Below are 21651 nucleotides of genomic sequence, written 5' to 3' on the forward strand. Positions count from 1 at the left end.
TCGCATGCCAGACACAAGTTCGGGGGTCTCCGGGCCTAGGACCTAGGCTTCTGACCAACTGGCTACAGACTTGGGAGTTCCCACTACCCCCTTAGCATGTTTACCAGCATGATGTACAGAATTCAGAGAAGTGCTATAGTTAGAATTTCGGTTTTCTTACAAAGGTTCCAGATCAGGACTAGCCGAGTGAAGAGACCCCTAGGGAAAAGTCTGGGAGGGTCCCGGACTCAGGATGGGGAGGTGGCTGTACCGGGCCAGGTGGGTGGACAACTATCTCCATATGCATCAACATCTGTTAGCCCACTAACACAGTTGCAGTGATGTTTCCTAGGAAAGGATGTTATGAGGAAGTAATAGCATTAACATTTTGGAAGCAGGAAGGCAAACAGATGAGGAATAACTGACCAGGCAGACATTTGAGCCCAACCCTAAGCCTGACTTGGAGAAAGCTAGAATGAATGTTTCATACCACAGGTTCCTCAAAGGGAGGAAGCTGGAGCCCCAGGAGCTTAGGACCAGCAGTCAGGGGCCGGGGTTAAGTGCAGAGAACTAGGAGAAGCAGGGTTTGAGGGGTAAATGTAAATATGTGAATACATAAACATATGTAAACTACTTTGAACACACAGCAAGCAGTGCTTGTGCTTGGTAAGCAATCTATGAGTGTCTGCAGTCATTGGCACTTCCTGGGTCCCTTGAGGTCTGCTCTGACTCCATTCTGCTGGGCGCCTGCCCCTCTTGCCCCAGCAGAAGTCTGCAGCTTTAGTCTCATGAGAGGGTCACAGAGTGGGTTTCTGGACTGGGGGGCTCCATAACAGTGGAGTGTGGGATGCAGCATGGAAAACAGAAGGATCAAGGACTGATGCCATTGATTTTTATTTTTTTTAATTTTTTTAAAGGCTTCTTTAAAACTTTTAAAGTTTATTTATTTTTGAGAGACCGTACGCACACTAGCAGGAAAGAGGGGCGGGGGGAGGGAGAGAGAGAATCCCAAGCAGGCTCCACGTGGATGTGGATGCTTAACTGACTGAACCACCCAGGTGCCCAGATGCCATTCATTTTTTAAACTTAAGGACTCCTAGCACCTTTTGCCACTTGGGGCTTAAACACACTAGCAGCCTGACCCCACCCTCCAGGCAAGAAGAGCCTGGAAGATTCCTCTCTGGGGAGTCTGAGTAGCCCAAGAGGAAAAATCTAAAGACATGGCCAGCAGCTTGAGGGCTCCTTGGTAAACAGCCTGCCCAGAACCCCTACCATATGAGCACATGCTTGCTTGGCTAATGAGGAAGTGCCACTGAGATGGGCTGTTAGGGGCGGTGCCTGTGAAGAGTAAATTAAAGAACTCTGGGTGGAAGGAATGGTATAACAAATGTGCAGAGACAGGCTGTGGAGAGGTTTTGAAGAGTGGTGTGAGTAGGGCACAGGGCCAGGGAGTAGGGCAGGCAGAGATAAGGGAAAAATAGAGGAGGCTCAAAAAGGCTGTCTGGGCCCAACAGGTGTTTGAGAAAGGCACTGAGGAGAATGGGAAGGACGGAGCTAACCAAGGCCAGCTGTAGGGGATGGAAGTTGATTTGGTAGATGATGAGGAGTTTGAGGAGAGTCTGGAAACAGGAGAGTGACGTCTAGAACTGAGTTAGACCGAAGGAAGAATTCATTCAGGAGCCAGACACTGTGAGAGGTGATGGAAGGTCGCACCAAGACCAACTGGGAAACTCTCAGATGAACCCGTGTCCGTATGCACAGGAGGAGGAGGAGATGGAGGGTTAGAAAATGGAAATTGCTGGAAAAGGGGTGGAGCCCTTTGGATGGGAAACAAGAACTCTGATGGAACGCAGGAGGAAGAGTTGAGCAAGAGAGAAAGAAAGCAGCCACGAACCTATCCGGATGAAAACAAACACCTTAAACAGGACAGGGGCCTTCAAACGTTAGGAAACTTTTTGGCAGGTTTCTCCTCCTTAACAAGCATAACATGGGAATTTGGCAAAGATTTCTTTCCTTTTCCCAATGCTGTGGTGTTTTCAGCTGAAAACAGTCTCATGGACGCATCAACTGGGTACCAAGCGACTGACACACGAAGGAAATTTGGGAAGTTGGTTTTCCCAGCAAGTGTTTGTCTTTGGAAATTCTTCTCCCTTCAGCCTTCTGCACAAAGACTTCCCTGACGTAGATGACAATGTCCAACCTCTCATGAGGGGAGTTGGTGATGCCAGTAAAGTATCTGGTAAAGGAAGCAGGACATCCTGCTCAGAGGATGCTCTTCTCCTGCATGCCTGCGAACTTGGGATTTATTCCCTACTCTTTTCTCTGAATGTAGGCATGCAGCATCTTGGTTATAAGTGCAAATAATTGTCTGGAAAGAGAAACTAAAAGTTCATTACTAACCATTCATACTTTGATTCACTTAGCAGGGCCCCAAGGAAGGAACAGGTTAATAATAATAAATAATAATAAATGCTAATCGCACTTCAGAATCCGTTGAAGACCTTCTTACCCATTATCTTAATCCTCCAAGTAACACTTGAGGGCCTTACAGGATTATTATATCACTCTCTTACAGAGAGGTGAAGGGACTTGCCCAAGAATACATGGGTGCTTGTTGTTGGCAGAAGTGAAAGTTGCACTCAGGGCTCCCAATGTCCACTTTGGGGCCCCTTCCTGGGTGTGCATGGTGGGGTGGGGGCTGTGACAGCCCAGGTGTGGGCAGTATGCCAGGGTAATGTGCAGAGGGGAGGGTATCCAGACGGCCTGAGAGAACAAGAACCAGGAAGCTCCTTTGGGTATACAACCACTGGCTAGGGTTGAAGCCACAGTCAGGATCCCCTAACTTCTACCCATTGTCAAGGCCTCTTCCCTCAGCTCTGTGTGAGGCAGAATAAAGAGGAGAAGAGAATAGTGCGCAGCAAACACCAGGCTACTACCCATCAATCCCAAACCCAGCCCTCCATCCTGATTCTTTGCTCCCCTGGAGAACCAGCTCTATGATAAGTACAACCTCCAGATTTCCCTGCAAGAGGGAAGATCGCTGTGTAAGAACTTGGTCCCTTTGAGGAAGTCTATCCTGACAACATGTGCCCACCCTAGCTCATGGTTCAAGGTTGCTGAGGTGCTCAAAGCTGGGAGTTGACTCACTTATCAGTGAGCCCATGGTCAGTGGTAAACATGGAGGCCCTTCTTGGTATAGGAGCTGGATGCTCTCCACAATAGACCTGCTTTGCAAGCTCAGGCTCTGGGCAGATGCTCATAGGAACTATGTCTGAAAGAAACAAGGATGTGGCCATAACTCTGGATTTGAACTCCTAGATCCCAGATAACCTGCCTCTTGAGGCCAAAGCTACCCTCCCTAAAGCCTCCATGGGAGATCCACGCAGAGAGGAAAGACCCAGGAGAAGGGACAATTTATAATTAATAGGGGTTTTAACCTGACCTCGGGCATGGACATCAGCAAGACCTCCTTTACATTCAAGGCCAAAGTGCTCTTTGGATCTAGGCCCCTTTGGGGATTCAAAGAGCACTCTGAGGGCCCCCTTCCATTCTCTCTCATGCACACAGCGTATGCATACCCACTCAGCAGGATATAGGCCCAATGCCTCTTACCTAAGGACCTTCGCTGGAGAACCATGACCCATAATGAAACTGGATGGCCACTTCTTCATCCCTTTCCAGCATGCCTCAGAGGGGAAGAATAAGAGACTGCGAAGAGCCACCCCTGACCCCACCCTCAACTCAGACCACATCTCCAGCATATCATTTTAAAATAAATAACCATTAAAAATCAGTGAGACAGGAATTCATCTGTGACCCATTGGAACATCTTTCATGCTTTAATGTTCTTGATGGCCTAGTGAATGCAATTTAATTCAACACAGCACTGTGAGGGGCTGATCCGAGTCAGGCTCAGGGGTGGGTGCTGATGATACAAAGGGGTTCCACACGATCATTCAGAGAAGCGGTCACAGTGTGGTCAAAGAAACACACACACAACTTGTTACCACTTGGGCCAGTGCTAAGGTAGAGCTAGGGGAGAGTAGGGGAAGCATGATCATTTCTGGACAGAGGGGAAAAGTTTACACAGCAGGCTCATAGAGGAAGAGATGTGTGGGTCAGGCCTTTGGGCCTCTCCTGGGAAGGATTCATGACTAAAGGAGAGAAGTGAAATGCAGGTGTGTTTGAATAAAGATGCGGGCTCTGGGAGGGCTGATACATGGCATATGTCAGGAAATAAGCCAGCTGTGATCTAGTTAGATCCGGGGCCCATTAAAAAAAAAAAAAAAAAAAAAGAATTAGGACAGGGAAGGGAAGAGAGAGAGGCTTAGAAAGAGGACTTACGGGGCGCCTGGGTGGTGCAGTCGGTTAAGCGTCCGACTTCAGCCAGGTCACGATCTCGCGGTCCGTGAGTTCGAGCCCCGCGTCAGGCTCTGGGCTGATGGCTCGGAGCCTGGAGCCTGTTTCCGATTCTGTGTCTCCCTCTCTCTCTCTGCCCCTCCCCCGTTCATGCTCTGTCTCTCTCTGTCCCAAAAATAAATAAAAAACGTTGAAAAAAAAAATTAAAAATAAATAAATAAATAAATAAATAAAAAAAAAAAAAAAAAAAAGAAAGAGGACTTACAATATTGAACACTTGGACACTGTTAGACCTGACTAATTTCTTCCCTAGGAGTAGCATCCACGGTGAGAAATGCATTGAACCAAGGAGACCATTCCTAGCTCTGGCACTCACAGTAGGGGGGACCTTGGATAAGTGAGTCCCTTCCTGGGTCTCAGCTAATACCTGTATAGAACAGGAGTGGATGCTTGGCATTGGTGGTATTTGACACCACATCCCTCCTAGCAGGAAACAGATGGTCCCATGATGGGGGGGGGGGGGGGAGTTGAAGGAGGCTTAGTAAGGGATCATTTATAAAGGGATAGGCACAAGGAAAGGAACCAAGGATTGGTAAAATGTCAGGGATTTGAAACATCTGGAGAGGCAAGGAGATAAAACTATTGGCTGTGAGAGAGGGCTGCCTGACCAGACCTGTAGCCTTCGATAGAGAATGGAGCCAACTGCCAGCTGGGATAGGGAGAAATACCCTGTCCTCTAGCCACCCTCCAGTGCCTCTCAGCCAGACACACGCAAAGGCAGAGGGCAAGAGAGCCGGCTGAGGCAGTCTGTGGAGGTCAGCTTCCCACACAGAGCAGGGCTGGGAAAGGAGCAGGAGGAGGCAACAGAGAATATCTCACATAGGTAGCCAACTGACCAATTTATTTGAAGAGTTATATGCATATTTTAATGCGTAACAAAAGCAGGGTAGCCACACATCAAAGCTGTGAGTTCACAGCTGTCATTTTTTTAGGGTAAGGCTAAAGCGGATCTTTAAAAGTTACAAGTTAGACAGTTGAAAGAAAAATATTAAGTGGTAGTACGGGTGGTGCAGGAATATGGCAAAAATCACAAAGATGGCCTTCGTGAAACTGAACTTCAGGAAATTCTGATTCTCACCACTCTGGGATCATGACCTGAGCTGAAATCATGGGTCAGATGTTCAACCCACTGAGCCACCCAGGCACCCCTCCATCAAGGGGATTTTAAAAACTGTGATATTTCCATACTATGCAGCAATGAAAATGAACACATCTAAGTCTCATGCAGCAAGATAGATGAAGTTCCCAAACCCAACGTGAGTGAAGGAAACCAGATACAAAGAATCCGTACTGTAGATTTCTTTTATGTATAGTTCCAAGACTAGCTAAACAAATCTAAGGGGTGGAGGTCAGAAGAGTGGCTACCATCACAGAAGGAAGGTGAGGGTAGTGACCAGAAGGAACCACAAGGCAGGCTTTGGGAAGGTCAGCAATGTTCCATTTCTTGACCCGTTTTTGACATGGTATGTTCATTTAGAGATAATTCATTGAGTTTTGCATTTATGATTTTGGAACTTTTTGCTAGGTCTCTTATACTTTAGTAAAAAAAATATTATTTTAAGTGTATATAAAAGGGAAAAGCTATGATTTTTCCTTGTTGACTCTAGGGAAATGGTCATAAAGGATGCATGTCACTTTAGGATAAGAAGAGGTGACGAGTTTCTAATGATCAAAGGCTTGGTCACTTCTCCCATTTCCACCAACTCCCTTCTCCTACCTCCCTCAACTTCCTTCCATTCTTGGTAGAGCTCCTGCCATCGATAAACATTTCACAGATGCCCATTGGACTGGCAATAATAGAGCCCTATTTTCTAAATCTGATTTGCCTGGTTGACCAGATGATTGACATTAGCCACTGTTGGAATTTCCCTCCTCCTTCCAGGTGATAGTAGAAGAACTCTAGACCTTATATGGTACAGGAAAATAGGTCAAGGGCCTCCTCATCTGCCCATGTTGGTGCTGTTGTTACCATTTACCTTTATGTCAGGTTCTAGACTCCAAGGCTCCGGGGCTCACAGAGATGCCCTCATCACATACAGGCCAGCCATGGGCTTGACCACAGGACCTCTAGTTTCCTGCCCAGCTGTGGCATTTAGTGGTCAGTACATGGCCATCTTCAGGCATTTCTTTAGAAGGTTCTTTACCTCCTAGGGCATTTTAGGGGAACTGGGTAAAGGTCTCAGCTTCTCTAGGAGGCCATCCACTCCAGGTTGGGCAAGGGAAACCCAAATCCCTAGGGTACAGCAATCCTGAGGGCATGCAGGGAGGAATGATACTTCCGATTCTTTTGAGAATGAGATTTGGGGGAGCGGGAAGAAGGACGCTAATTTCTTACCACGTTGTTTACCCTACCCTCTGAAAGCCAGGCCATGTGCTCTATCTTGTGGCATGTTCAGAGAAGATAAGGTCCCCACCTGTAAAAACTTCACAGCCTCATGGGGCGCCTGGGTGGCGCAGTCGGTTAAGCGTCCGACTTCAGCCAGGTCACGATCTCGCGGTCCGTGAGTTCGAGCCCCGCGTCAGGCTCTGGGCTGATGGCTCGGAGCCTGGAGCCTGTTTCCAATTCTGTGTCTCCCTCTCTCTCTGCCCCTCCCCCGTTCATGCTCTGTCTCTGTCTGTCCCAAAAATAAATAAAAAACATTAAAAAATAAAAAAAAAAAAATTAAAAAAAAAAAAAACTTCACAGCCTCATTGGTAATATGAGAGCATCCCTGAGTAAAGAAACAAAACCAAACCTGACAGGACAGGATAACTTTTGAAGAGGCAGCAGAGCTGGGACCAACTTCTCAAGTTGACCTTGCACATGCTTCGGTATTAGTGTTTCCACATCATCACTTTTATCAGTCCAGACGTCACAAACCCTCAGGCCCTCCATGTGGAAGTTTTGTGTCACCATACATTTTGTGATGCAATTTTCTAAAGAAAAAAAAAAATGAATTTGTAGCTAAATTTTAAAAACTTAGAAATACAAAACTAACCCAACCCCCAGATTTCTAGCTGCTCTGGAAGACTCTAACGATCTAGCAACACAGGCTGCTCGATTCCCACATGGCAGCAGTGGGAAAGAGCGGAGCAGTGACTGTCCCCTTTAGATAGGACTTTCCAGCTGCATAGTCCCCATAGACTTCTTATGTCTCACACCCAGCCTCCCTCACACATCTGTCTCACCTGCTTGGTCCTGCCCCCAGGCATCCCATCTTATCCTTTTTTTAATTAAAAAAAAAAAAAACCCTTCATATCTTCCTCCTGCTAGAAGAATAAAGTCCAAACACTTTTGGCTGGCAAATCTTACAAACTCTGGTCCCAATCTAATCTCCCATTGCTCCTCTACACACATTTTTCTCCCAATCGTAGGGTACACATGAATGATTCTCATGGTTTTATGCATTCAGGTGGTTGTTTTCTCAGAATCAAGTTTCACTTTTAACTCTTTCACTCGTGTCTTTGATTCCTACTCTCCTTCCAGCATCTGAGATCTTCCAAGATCATTTGCCTTCTCTTCAATGTACATCCCTCAGGAATTCCATTATGTAGGGGATATCCATCAATTTCTGTTGTCAGAAAATGCTTTTATTGTGCCTCTGTTCTTGTAAGATTATACACTTCTAGGTGAACAGTTATTTTCCCCCAGAACTTTGCAGATATGCTTCCCCTGTCTTCTGGCGACTTTCAGTGTCATTGCTGTCTCTCTATAAAGAATCTGTCTTTTCCCTCTGACTGCTTAGGAGATTTTCTTTTTGTCTCTAGCATTCTGCAGCTTCACTGTAATGCATCTCGGATTTCTGTTAATGTTCCTGCTTATCGTATGTTGGGGTTCCTGAATTGTGGGACTATGTTTTTCATCAATTCTGAACATTTTTTTAGCCATTATCTCTTCAGTGATTGCCCCTATATCATCTCCCCGATTTTTTCTTTCTTTCTGGAAATCTGACTAGGCATGTGCCAGACCTTTGATTTACCATTCTGTCCACCAGTCTCTTAATCTTATTTAGTTTTTCTAGATAGAACTTTTTTATCTTGGTGCTGTATTTTGACTAATTTCTTCGTATCGATCTTTCAATTGATGCTCATTATATCTTTACTTCTCTCTTATTGTGTTACCTGTTTCTGAGTTATTATTATCAATAATCTACTTCTTTTAGCTCCTGGTACTTTCACTTTCAATACCTCCTTTTATTTCTGTAAACACTGAACAAACTTATTTGGTATTTTGAATCTTCAAATTCTACTTTGCCAGTGTGATGGGTCTGAGCCCTTATTTCATTTTTTTCTGCTGACTTATGAATAGTGGCTTGTTTCCATATGTGGTATTTTAAGTTGCAAACTCATTTCATCAAATGCTGAAAAATCACAATAATATGGCATCATGCAAAGAAAATGATAATTCTCCAGCAACTGAACTCAACGGCATGGGATATTGCAAACTGAGAAAGAACTCAAAACATCTATTATGAAGAAAATCGATGAATACAAGAAAACTCAGAAAGGTATTTCAGGGAACTCAGAGATACAATGAATAAACAGAAGGAATTCTTTACCAAATAGTTTGAGATTATATAAAAAAAAAAAAAAGAGAGAGAACTACGCAGAAGTTCTAGAGCTGAAGAACTCAACAAAAGAGATGAAGAAGGCCTTAGAAAGCAGATGTAAATTGCAAACTCAGGGGTGCCTGGGCGGCTCAGTCGGTTGAGCATCTGACTCTTGATTTCAGCTCAGGTCACGAGGACCCCAGTGTTGTGGGATCGAGCCTTATGTTGGGCTCCGTGCTGAGCATGGAGCCTGCTTAAGATTCTCTCTCTCTTTGTGCCCCTCTCCCCCGCTCGGGCACTTGCTTGCTCGCTCTCTCAAAAAAAAAAAAAAAAAAAAAAAATAGAAACTCAAACTCCTTGGAACTTTGTGGGAACTGTCTTAGGCTTAGATTCAGGTCTAAGCTGGAAGTGATCTGCTGCTTATAGGTGCCTAAGAGAACTACCAACCCAAGACCCTTTTAAAAGGATTTTGGTCACAAAGGTGGTATGAATTCTAGCCCCAAATTGGCATAAGGACAGGCTTTTGGTCAGAAATTCTCAGGGGGAACTTTTGTTTTTCTTTCGGCTTCACCCTGAACTAAAATCAGATATCTTCAGGCAAGTAATAGTCTATGGCACATATGCCACTCTTTCCCTTGGGGAGCAAGATCTGACAACATCCACTAAAGTTTCCATCACTTGAAGGTTCTGGGTATTCATAAGGATTTCCAATGTACTCTGACGTTTTGCTTCAGTCTAACTTTGTCTACTATCTCTGTGGCCCATTTGGCCAGAATTAATGGGGACTCCAAGGTAAAGTCTGGCTCTGACTCACTTCTCTGGATTCCCACTCTCTCATTGCTTCTGCCTCTGAGGGATGTCCTCCCATTCCTGCCATCTCAGCCTTGATGTAAAACATGCTTTTAATAGTTTCCCCAGCGTCTCAGGGATTTTTGACTTGGCAGATTTTGCCAGAATCCACCCTTCCATGTTGTTGCAAACATGGTGCTCACTTTCCTATCATTTTCCAACAGTCTCCCAGAATCCTCGCTCATCCTGTTACCTCTTTCTAGACTGATCTTCCTCACCTTCCCCATTTGCTAAATCTTATTATGGTAGGCAGAATTCCAAGATGGTTCCCCAAATCACTAGCCTCTGATGGATGCTACTTGAACACTATATTCAATTGAACACTAAGCTAATGTTGCTGCGAAGACATTTTTTCAGATGTAATTAATGTCCTAAGCCAGTTGATCTTAAAATAAGGAAATTATCTGGGTGAGTGGGTCTGACTTAATCACACGAGGTTTTGGAAAGCAGAAAGTTTCGTCTATTGGTAGTAGAAGAGAAAGTCATACAGCTGTGCTCTGGCTGGCCTGGAAGAAAGCAAATATCTGTGTTAAGAACTTTCTATGGGGCCACATGGCAAGAAACCATGGACAGCCCCAAGGAGCTGAGGGTGGTGATTTGGGGCCAACAGCTTGTAAAAAACCCCAAGGACCTCAATCCGGTAACTGCAAGGGAAGAAATTCTGCCACAAACCGGTGAGCTTGAGTGAACACTCTGAGCCCACTTGAGAACCACAGCCCTGGCCCACACCTTGATTTCCGTCACGTGAGACCCTGAGCAGAGAATTCAGTTACACAGTAACTGGACTTAAACTGTGAGACAGTTTGAGTTGTTTTAATCTGCTAAATTTGTGGTAAGTTTTTACACAGCAGTAGAAAATGAACACAGCCCTAAACTAATATACCCACCTTATACTTCAAAGCCAAATTCAATTTTCACCCCTCCAAGATGTGTCCTTGAGCTCTGAGGCCGGTCCAGCCGGTGGCCCTCCTCCTCACCCCCGCCCGCCATGCTCTCATGACTCTTAATAGTCCTTCTGTTATATCTCCTTGTGTTACTGGTTTTGCTTGTTCATCTGTTTTAAAGTGTCTTTCTCTCCAGTTAGACCATTTGACCTTCAGAGAAAGGACCGTTTCTTAGGTCAACTCCAGCGTCTGATGGCCAGGGTTCAATCCCAGCTTTGCTACTTCTTAGCCATGTGAACTTTGACTTTTTCATTTCCCTAAGTTTCTACAAGCCTCAACTTCCTTATGTAAGATATGGGGGTAAGAAGACCCTACCTCAAAGGGCTGTTATGAAGATAAAATGAAATCATTTTTGTACAGCACTTCACACAATACCTGGCACATAATAGGCCCTTGGCACATGTTTGTGCAATGAATATATGGGTGAAGGAAGGATGGAATGAGAGCCTGCACATGTGCCTGAATATGTGTCCGTGTGGAACTGTTTCCTCAACCTAAGCCACCCTGTCAACAGACAGCCTTCCCCTGATGTTTCCCTTGTTTGTTTTACTCCTGCTTTTCCCGTGATTGCTCACAGGAAACATTCCTAGAAAAACCTCAAGGGATTGACTTCCTTTGTGCTTTAGGGCAGCAGCCGGTCTGCATTCTGTTGGCCACAGCTGCGCTCCAGCCCCTGGGGACTGAGGGAGGGACAACGTCTCAGAAGGATGAGGGTGGGAGCCAAACAGCAGGTGAAGTTCACCAAGAGAAAAATACAAAGACCATACTTGGGAGGGAACCCCCCCAAACCAGCCGATGGTAGAGGAGTAGGGATCCCTGACCCCCAACCCCCCGGCCCCTGCCTCACACACAGCCTCAGTCTTGGCTGCTACAACTGCCCTCTCTCCTTTCCTTCTGGCCACCTACAAAATAGTCACATCGGCATCACCCCTAACAGCTTCGAAGATGCCAGGCCCTAGGGAAGGCGCAGCTCCTGTCTTGGTGTCAGATGAGAGCCATTTGGCAGGCGAAAAGAAACAGGCCATCTGGAAAAGCCTCGGAGACCTCAGTAATTTGAACCAATGACTCCCTTCAGTTTTATTTATTGTAAAAAACAACATTATAACAACATGAAAGGACATCTCTTACAAAGGAAAAAAAGATTACTCATGATCCTGCTACTCTAATGCCACAACTGTTTTCTTTTTCCAAGCGCTCTTCTCGCCTTTTTTTTTTTTTTTTTTGGCCACATAATAGAAGTTTGCATGCAATCTGTGTCCCCTTTTTTGTTTTCACTTAATGTGATATCTCTCAAGCCTTTTCTAGTATTGACCTAAATCTAGTGTTGGTCTCTCTCAATCTCTCTCTCTGAGCTGCATATATTCCAACGGCTTTGACGGAGGCATAATTAATGATTCCTTAACCCTTGGAGATTCTGGCTCATCCCCTTGAATCTTTGAGGTTGGCTGTTGGCAAAACTGTAAATGAAAGGAAGTTTGTTTTCTGGGCCCGTCTGCCTCCCTGATCTTCCTTCCCTGCTAGCCCAATTTTAGCCCAAGACTTCTCTTGCCATATCCTGGTGCCAACCTGCTCTCTGAGCCTGTGCCCCTATTCAAGGGCTATTAAAAATAATATCGTTCTATTTTTTCCTCAAAGAAGAGCAATACATGCTTGTGTTGTCCAATTTGAGAAATGCATGAAAGCAAAAGAAAGTTAAAATCTGCTAGCACTTTGCTGTTCAAGATCAGATGCCTCTGTTCCTCATCGCTCTCCAAAGTATTGTTGGCACTTTTGACCCCACTTGTCTGTGTCAGGTCCCTTTTCCCCCAGACCCTGCTCTGCCTTCACTAACCTGTACTGATGACATGATGAAAAAGTTTATTCATGAATGAATAAACCCTAGAAAGTATGCTACCTTGAGGCCCTGGGCACCTATTTAGGTAAAAATATTCATAAACAGGTATACAATGCATCAAGGGGGCACCTGAGGCTGGCTAGTTTAACCCACCGGAGACTTCACTGGCTCATTAAACTGGAGTATATACAGGTAGGATGGGCTGCAGGGCTGGTTTGATCTAGTAGCTCAAAAATGTCATAAAGGCAATGGTTTCTTTCTAACCTCTGTCTTTGCTTCCCTCAGCATGATTCTCTTCTAAGGTAAATTCTTCTTGTTGCCTAAAATGGCTGCCTTATCAGTGGCTACTAAGGCTACTTATTGCCTGACTCCTGTCTAGCAGGAGATGAGAGCATCTCTCTCCCACCATCCAACAAATACCTAAGGTTTTCTCTGACTGGATCAGTCTGGTTCTGATGGCCGCCCATGAATCAATCTTAGGGGCAAGGAGGATGGGATCTCTCTGGGTGGTTTGGACCAGCAGGTCTCAAACTCTGGTCTTAGGACCCTTTACACTCCTAAAAATTACTGAGGATCCTAAAGAATCTTTTTAATGGAGGTTTAATCTATTGATATTTGACAAATTAGAAATTAAATGTAATTTAATTTAAATTAATAAAATAAATCATAAAAATAAATTACATGTTTTAACAAGTTAAAAAATAATTATGTTTTAAAAAGTACTAATAGCCCCCCCCAAAAAAAACAAAACAACACCACTATGTTTTCCAAAACAAAAAGATGGTGAGAAAAATGGTTTTTTTTCCCCCTTTATTTTTAATTTGCAAGTCCCTTTACGTCTGGTTTAATAGAAGACAGCTGGATTTTCATATCTGCTTCTGTATTCAATCTGTTGCAAATTGTTCTGGTTAAAGTACATGAAGAAAATCTGCTTCACATCAATATGTAATTAGAAAAGGGAGGAGTATTTTGATAGATCTTTCTTGAAGTTTATTTTATTTATTTTGAGAGCGAGAGAGAGAGAGAGCATGCATGGGGGAGGGGCAGACAGAGAAGAAGAGTGAGAATCCCAAGCAGGTTCCATGCTGTCAGTGCAGAGCCCCACACAGGGCTCAGTCTTACCAACTGTGAGATCATGACCTGAGCCGAAACCAAGAGGTTTCACACTTAACTGAGGTTGGACACTTAATTGAGCCACCCAGGTGCCCCGATAGCTTTTAAAGGGTATCTTTTTTGGTACTATACCAAAATTCTACAAGAGGTAATTCCTTAAAGGTTTGTTGCATTGTGAAATTGAAAACCTTATCTATAAACTTTTCATACTGTCAAATTAAAATCCATTGTCTGCCTTACATTTAGAATTCATCTTTTACCCACGTGTGATTTTGTAACATCATGCATTAGCGATTTGGAAAACACTGATTCACTGAGTAAATGCAGGTCTTGTAAATGTTGGCACATTATACATGACCCAGTATCCCCAAGTCACATTTGTTAACATCACCATTCGTCACATCAGAAAAGTCCTTAAATATTGAGAAGCTGTCTCAGGGTGATAATAAGTTTTCCAAAATTCTAAATTTCTTTTGAAAGCTGGAATTTTTTCATCATTGGCCCAACAAATAGTCCATTGTTTTCCTTGAAGAGACAGGCTCACTTAACTGATTGTCAAGGAAATGTCTACCAAATAATCAAGTTGAAATAACCATAATTTGTCAGTTGCTTTCTCAAGTGAAAATGGTGTTGCATGAAAAAAACCAAAAAACAAAAAAAACCGCAAAAAACCCAAACCAGCCAGTTCAGCTTGTGGCTGCACACGTGCTCTCCCTTAGACAACCACCAGGCTCTGGTTTGCAGTGGAAGGGTTTTATGTGCCTTTCCCATTTTGTTATATAAAATATTAAAAAGATATGTGCTCAAGGGTTGAGATTTTAATAAATTTAGTAATATGTATTGCTCCATCAAGACCATTCTTAAATGACACTGCATTTTTTTAATTAAAAGTTTTTGTGTTTTTGTTTTTGTTTTTTTACCATTAGTGCGGTAATGAAGGCTATTAGTACAGTTCGGTGCCACTACCCTGATTTGTGAAGGCACCAGTAGTTTTGCACACCTTTGCCTTTGCACCATCAATGCGAAAGGCGAACTATGTATTAGATAATTATGAAATAACTTTGACTTCAGAGATTCCCTGAAAGGTCCTCAGGGACCCCTAGGGGTCCATGGACCATAGTTTGAGAACTGCTCACCTAGACCAATCAGAGCCCGGTCACAGAGCTAAGAGTGGGGCAATCTTACCTAAACCACATGTTGCATCACAGAAGGGAAGGGTGGAATGAATGTTGGGGTAACCACAATGCCTGCTAATAGAATGACCTAAGTAATGAACATAAGGAACTAAAGAATTGTAAAATCGTGGTAGCTGTCCCAGATTTACCAACAGTTTGGCCACTGTGCTAGTCAGGGTCCTGAGCTTTTCTGAGACCAGCCACTGACTTGAAGAGATTCCAGGTAAGGCTTTGAGGTCGAGGGGCTGATCCTAATTTACGGTTTGAGGATCCCTGTCTCTATCCAGAACAGTAGCGGAGGCTCTGCAGCTAGTAAAAAGGGTGTTTAGGTCAGGGCTTGTCTTGTCCCACAAGTCAGCTTCTCTTCCCACCAAATGTGAATGGGGTGAATGAGGCAGTGGGTGCAGGGTAAGCTTACCAGTGGTCTGGTTAGGCTGGAACAGGAGGCAGTTTTGAGCTCCTTTTCTTTGTCACACCCACCTTGCACCCAGTCCTCCAAGCCGGAAGGCTGATCCTTATGTCCAACCTTAATGCTCTCACAGCAATTTTCAGACAAGGAGTATCTGGGAGAAAGGGAAAGAGCAGCTAAGGCAAAGAGAGGTAAAGTGTCTGACCAAGCAGGCTGGCCTTGGGCAGGTCTCCAAGAGAGAAGTGGTGAGGTGCTCAGCATTCTCCCTGCAGCTGTCCCTGACCCCAGCAGCTGCTCTGCCTGGCCAGCCTTGGCCACTCCACTGGATTTAGATCTCCCAGTGACAGCTTTTCCTCTAATATTTTCAAAATGCTCCAGTATTCTCACCTTAGAATAACTTGGAAACATTTTTATGGCAAAATCCCTTTGGAAAGCATGACAACAGAGTCCCCCCCCCTTCCTTTCCAAGATTTCTCTCCTGACCTTTGTTACCCAGATACAACATTTTTTTCCAGCACCCCCTGCCCCCACTGGGGAAAGAACACAGACACTGCCAAACTCTGGTGCTTTGCACCCTGTACAAACTGTTGCAAAAAAGATCGACAAAATTCTAAGTTTTCACAAATATATTTGGCTTAGTTTCTAGGATCTTCCGTTTTAAACCAGAACCGGTATCACAGGCATATGACTGCAATGCACTGTATCTGTAACCTAAAAGGAAATTCTGAAAGCAGACCAATGAGTTCACTGAGGAGTCAACAAGTCCCAAGGCACAGAAATGTTGCAGACGCATTATACACCCTTGGGTGTTCTAAAGAAATAACATATCAGCGCTTTAAACTCCTTTTAATTCTTGAATTTGGGGATTCACGAATATTTATGCTTTAAAAGTCTGTATGACATTTCTTTTCCAGATTCAAGGGAGACTCCTGAGATATGGAAAGGGGGACTCCAAGCGCAGGTTCTGATCCCTGCTCTGCCACCAGATGTCCCAATGAATTAGGTACCTCACTTATGCTTTCCGGGCCTCAATTACCCATCTGATACCAATAGGTAATCAGCACTACTAACCTTTTCTCGGACACGTGTAACAAAAATAAAGATGTTCTGCAAGTCCTCCCCGCTCCCCCACGCCCAGGCTGCCCTCCTGCAGCTCTCAAGGTCTCACGACCCAAGGAACAAGGAACTCTGAACAGTGGTCGCCCTGGGGGGGGGGGGGGGGGGGGAGGTTGTGCAGGCAAGTAAAGCACGTGACTACGAAAAGCCCCTTCATTCACCGACTCCGCATCTACCAGTCCTCTGCGCAGTAAAAGCCTGTGACAAGTCCAAATGCACCTTTTGTTCCCTCCACCGCCTAACTGCACGTAGAGTTCAAGAGGGCTGTGGGGGCCCACTGTCCCCGGTACGTCCTGCCGAAGGCGCCCGGCTCCCCGAACCACAGTGGGTGGAGGCGTTGCGCGTCCCGGGGGCGGGGCCGCCGCGGGACCCCCCCCCCCCCCCCGCCTCGCGAGCTCCGATTGGTCTCTCTTGTCCTCGTGATGCTCGGCCCCGCCCGCGTCCCTCCTCCGCATCCGCGCGGGGGAGCGGACAGTCTGGTGCTGAATGGGCGCGAGCGCTGCGCCGGGGGCGGGCGGGGGCGCGGGGCCCTGGACTGGAGGCCGGCCGGAGCCCCCTCCCTAGCATGCGGACGAAGGCGGCCGGCGGCGCGGAGCGGCGTCCCCTGCAGCTGCGAACGGAGGCGGCGGCGGCGGCGGCACCTGCCGGCCGAGGTAAGTGGCGCAGCCCCCTTCTCGGCGTAGCGGGGCCCGCGGGCTGGGGGCGGCGGTGGCCATCAGTCCCTAACCCTGCCTGGCTGGGGTTTGGCGGCTCCTCCCCGGCCCCGCGGGCGGCTCCCAGGGCACGGCGCCCCTGGACGCGCCTCGCGGGGGCGCGGGCTGGGAGTCGTGGCTCCGGGCCGCGTCGACGGGGCAGGGGGCGCCGCGGCCCACGCAAGTGTGGAGGCTCAGGGGTGAACCGCCAGGTTGTCGAGTCCAGCCGCAGTGGCCCTTTCTCCCCCGGTGTTCCGCAGCGGCTCGGGGTTTAATTCATTGCTGGAAGCTTCCGAGCCAGCAGAGCCGAGTTAACTCATTTCCCTGGGACGGGATTGGGGGACCCTCTGCAGTGTAACTAGCAGCTCCCAAAACTGCCCTTTGCATCCTTCCATAAGGCGGGATGTGTGGCGTCTGTACGTAGAAATTCGCCAGTGACCTTCCTTGCCCCCCTCTGCAGCCAGCCCTACGAAAGACACGTTTTGGTGACCGTTTGCTTTCCTCTGAATTGTAAGCAGTGACTTGACATAGGCATGCATTCATTATACGCCTTTAGTGTGTAAATAACTCAAGGATTTTGGAGAGCATCTCTCAGAGGTGCCGGGCTAATAGGGAGAGGCGGGGTCTTGTCCCCACCCCACACCAGCTGGGTGACCTTGGCCAATACATATCCCCTTGTGGGGCTCTGTTTCCTGGTCGCTACTGGGAGGCTTGAGCTGCTGCTGATGGCTGTGGTCCCTTTCAGGCCTCTGGTTCAGTGGTTCCGACCGAATAATGTGTTTACCCGTTAAAGGGGTCCTACAAATCAGCTGACTTGAAAGATGAATTTTATGTTCTCATGTCTTAATTCGTGTAGGTGGCCTTTGCTTAATTATGGATCGCTCTTTTAAAAGAGAAAATAGTTTTATGTGCTGCGTTTCTCATCCTTGACTTGCCTGCTTGTGGTGCCAAGCACCCAGCTCAGTACTGGGGTTACGAAGAGGAAGAAGACTCATCTCCTGCCCTCTGGTGTTTAGCCTCAGTCTCCTCTTGTTTTATAACTGCTAATCCTCTTCCACAGAGGGATGCGTGTCCTGAAACTGTGAGGAAGAGGAATTCATGTCTGTTGAGTGAAGGGGCACAGACTCAAAAACATGATGGGTTGTGGTTTCACTTGTGTAATCCGGAAAGCTGGACAGTTTAGAAGAATGTCTTACATTTCTAGTCTTAGAGCCAGGATCACGTAAATTCCAACACATGCTTAGACAGGAGAGAGTGCTGTGAACTGCCAGAGCACTATAACCAAGATGTCATGGTTCTTGTTCCATGTCTGTCCATTATGTGAGTGCTGCTGTTTCTGTAAGATGAAATGGACCTTATTTGTGATTAGTAGCCATTTCTTCCTCTAAGCCAGAAAAGAAATGAGTGAGATGGGAAGGTATGAGGGAGTTAATGGAAGTGTGAGAGAGCCAACAGGCGTATATTCTAAAAAGTCATTTTATGGTTACCTATTTTGAAAATGTTTATAATTTTGGCCCAGATGGCCAAGTTAGTCCCATGCTGTTTGGCAGCAGTGAGGGGAGTTTATCTAGCAAGTTGGCTCTTGGGAGGTGAACAGACTATAATAAAAAAGGTTTAGAGCTCTCTGTGGGAGTCCATCCAGGTGCTGGGGGCCGAAGGGGCATGTCTGGGAGCCAGGAGTTCCTGGGAGGATTAAAACTCACCTTCCACACCCTTCTAGTTCATGAGGAACAAATTAATCTGAACTGCCTGTGGAGGGTTGAGATCATTCCCAGAGGGCATGCTCCATGATTTTAAGTCTAGCTGGGCAGCCTTGGCAGAAATAAAACAGCTGGGAAGATATACAGTGATGGTACAAACTTCCTAACTGCAGAGAAAGGGGAAGCAAGGGCTGAATCAGTGTGAAAGGCCTAAATTAGCAAAGGCATCCAAAATGGGGAGGGGTTGCAAATCACCAGCCTGGTGTGGGAAGAAGCCGTAAATATGGATAGTGGATAGCGAGACGTGTGGGGCTCCTCAGGGAGAGAGAACCAGCTTAAGCACACCTGCAGAGGGGGAGCAAGGAAGAAGTGTAAGGGAGTGGGGGAACAATGAGGTTAGAGGGTACAAAGACACTTCCAGACTTGTCTTACCTGGACAGCTTTTTCTTTCCTTCTTTCTTTTTAACGTATAGCACATATACTAGAAAAGTAGACACGCTGTAAGTGTACTGTTCACAAGTTTTCCAAACTGAACACACCCACGCACTCAGATCAAGAAGCAGGAGCTCCCCATGTGCTCCCTTCCAGTCCCTACCTCCCTGGGGGCAACCCACCACACCTGACAGTTCCATGCGTGTATAAATGGATCCTGCAGTATCCGACATCTTTCCTAATGAGTTAGGTTTCTGAGATTCACTCGTGACGCTGCCTCTTGCTGTAGTGTGCTTCCTCTCAGTGCTGATTTGGCCTTTGGGTGATTAATATATCACATATTTGTGCACTGTTGATGGACATTTGGGCAGTTTCCAGCATTTGGCTATTGCACATAATGTTGCTGTGACTGTGCTCGTACCCATCTTTGGTATACGTACGTATGCATTTCTGATGGTGGTATGGTAGGTGTGTGATTGCTGGGTAATGGGCATGTGTATACTCAGCTTTGGGAGCTGCAGGCAAAGCCATGTTATTCCAATTTTTTAATAACTACGTTGTTATTATTGTGGTCATCATATGGTTATTATATGGTAATTAGTAGTTAATTTTTATTAGTGTAGTATTAGTTTTATAATAGTACCTCCTTACTACTAGCTGATGAGGGCAACACCAAGTTTTCACCAAGGAGACAGGCAGGAGTCTTACCAGGAGTCATGATCAGTTTCTATCTGGCTGTGCCCCATGCCCCATATTCTCTTGGCAAGTGCAGTCAGCTCCATGCCCCGGTCTCCCAAGTCACGCAGCAGCACAGGCCGAGCTGTGGGCAACCCAAGAGTTCTGTTGTCAGGGAAGAGTTTCTCTGGCCAAACTGCTTTAACTTATCTCAGCTCCTAGTTCCCTGCAAGCACTTCTGGGAACCTCTCCTCCCTTTTGCTTTCTTTTATTTTTATTTTTATTTTTATTTTTTTTTTTTAATTTTTTTAATTTTTTTTTTAAATTTTTTTTTTCAACGTTTTTTATTTATTTTTGGGACAGAGAGAGAGACAGAGCATGAATGGGGGAGGGGCAGAGAGAGAGGGAGACACAGAATCGGAAACAGGCTCCAGGCTCCGAGCCATCAGCCCAGAGCCTGACGCGGGGCTCAAACCCACGGACCGCGAGATCGGGACCTGGCTGAAGTCGGACGCTTAACCAACTGCACCACCCAGGCGCCCCATCCTCCCTTTTGCTTTCTAAACATTATACTTTCTATATTTTTTTAGCTCCTTTTTTTTTTTAATGTTCATTTGTTTTTGAGAGAGAGAGAGAAAGAGAGTGAGCATGGGAGGGGCAGAGAGAGAGGGAGACAGAATCTGAAGCCAGCTTCAGGCTCTGAGCTGTCAGCACAGAGCCAGACACGGGGCTTGAACCCACCAACCGTGAGATCATGACCTGAGCTGAGGTCATATGCTTAACTGACTGAGCCACCCAGGTGCCTGGTACTTTCTATACTTGTTTCTACTTCTCTGATCTACCTTCTCTGTGCTTCTGCATTTCTGTTAAGAATTCTCTCATGTCATTGAGGAAAAGCACAAGTCTAGGTTAGTCCTCTAAGGCCGTACAAGATATTTTTGTTCTCTTCCTCTGGCATGGAAAAAACATCCAGGATTAAGTTAAGTATCTAAAATCATAATAGTTAAGTATCATATGGTATGATTTGATTAATTCAAAGAGGGAAAATTGATAAAAATAAATAAAAAAGGTCTGCTTTAATGGAATAGTGGTTCTATCTTTTGGACATTAAGGCTATTTTTAATACCAAGTGTCATTTTCATGATTAAAGGCTTAAATATATTGAGTTCACAGAAGTTGTTGTTCTATGATATGTATAGAGTTCCTTCTTCCCTGGCCTGAGAGCTTTTCTCAGCTTCTGCCTTTTTTTTTTTTATATGTATTTATTTGTTTGTTTTTGAGAGTGAGAAAGAGAGCATGAGCTGGGGAGGGGCAGAGAGTCCCAAGCAGGCTCCATTCATCGTGGCAACACAGGGCCTGCCTCAGGGCTCAGTCTCACGAATCGTGAGATCATGACCTGAGCTGAAGAAATTAAGAGTTGGACATTAAACTGACTGAGCCACCCAGGCGCCCCTCAGCTTCTGCTTTTTTATCCTCTTCTATCTTGTTCTTCACCTCCTTTCTGCTTCTGACAAACATCTTGGTCTCATTTCCTATTTAGACTCTAGTGGCAAGAGAGGAAGAGCGTATGGTCCTTTAACAGGGCTCCCAATACTCTCCTCCCTTCGCTTGTTATTTTCTGCAGTCAAGTCCTTAGTTTTCCAGGACTTGGTGGTTGGTGTAGGCTTCTTGCTTATCCTTTCTCTAGTCCAGTGGAACTGTAACTCAAGCCACACATAATTTAAAATTTTCTAGTAGCTACATTTAAAAAGTTGAAAAGAAACAGTTGTATCGAAGTTGCAATTT

General features: G+C 45.7%; 1 protein-coding gene and 1 long non-coding RNA gene across 7 annotated transcripts in view; one reads left to right on the forward strand and one right to left on the reverse strand.

Annotated features, from left to right (window-relative positions):
- Window positions 1-8599: 8599 nt before the first annotated feature.
- Window positions 8600-16713, reverse strand: LOC131484807 (uncharacterized). Its single transcript, XR_009248456.1, has 3 exons — window positions 16587-16713; window positions 15261-15405; window positions 8600-8738 (listed from the first exon to the last, which is right to left on the reverse strand). It is a non-coding gene; the product is annotated as an uncharacterized LOC131484807 (long non-coding RNA).
- A 104-nt stretch (window positions 16714-16817) lies between these two features.
- ST3GAL5 (ST3 beta-galactoside alpha-2,3-sialyltransferase 5) overlaps window positions 16818-21651 on the forward strand; it is a 53152-nt gene continuing 48318 nt past the window's right edge. For 2 of the 6 annotated variants that reach the window (XM_058683447.1, XM_058683455.1), the window contains exon 1: window positions 16821-17020. In XM_058683447.1, the coding sequence (XP_058539430.1) occupies window positions 16933-17020 (88 nt within the window). In that variant the 5' untranslated portion in view covers window positions 16821-16932. Of the gene's footprint in view, window positions 17021-21651 lie in introns of all 6 variants that reach the window. The other 4 variants (XM_058683452.1, XM_058683453.1, XM_058683449.1 and 1 more) reach the window with 4 other exon arrangements.

The sequence above is a fragment of the Neofelis nebulosa genome, chromosome 9 (genome assembly GCF_028018385.1).
Source record: "Neofelis nebulosa isolate mNeoNeb1 chromosome 9, mNeoNeb1.pri, whole genome shotgun sequence".
In the NCBI taxonomy this organism is placed as follows: Eukaryota; Metazoa; Chordata; class Mammalia; order Carnivora; family Felidae; genus Neofelis; species Neofelis nebulosa.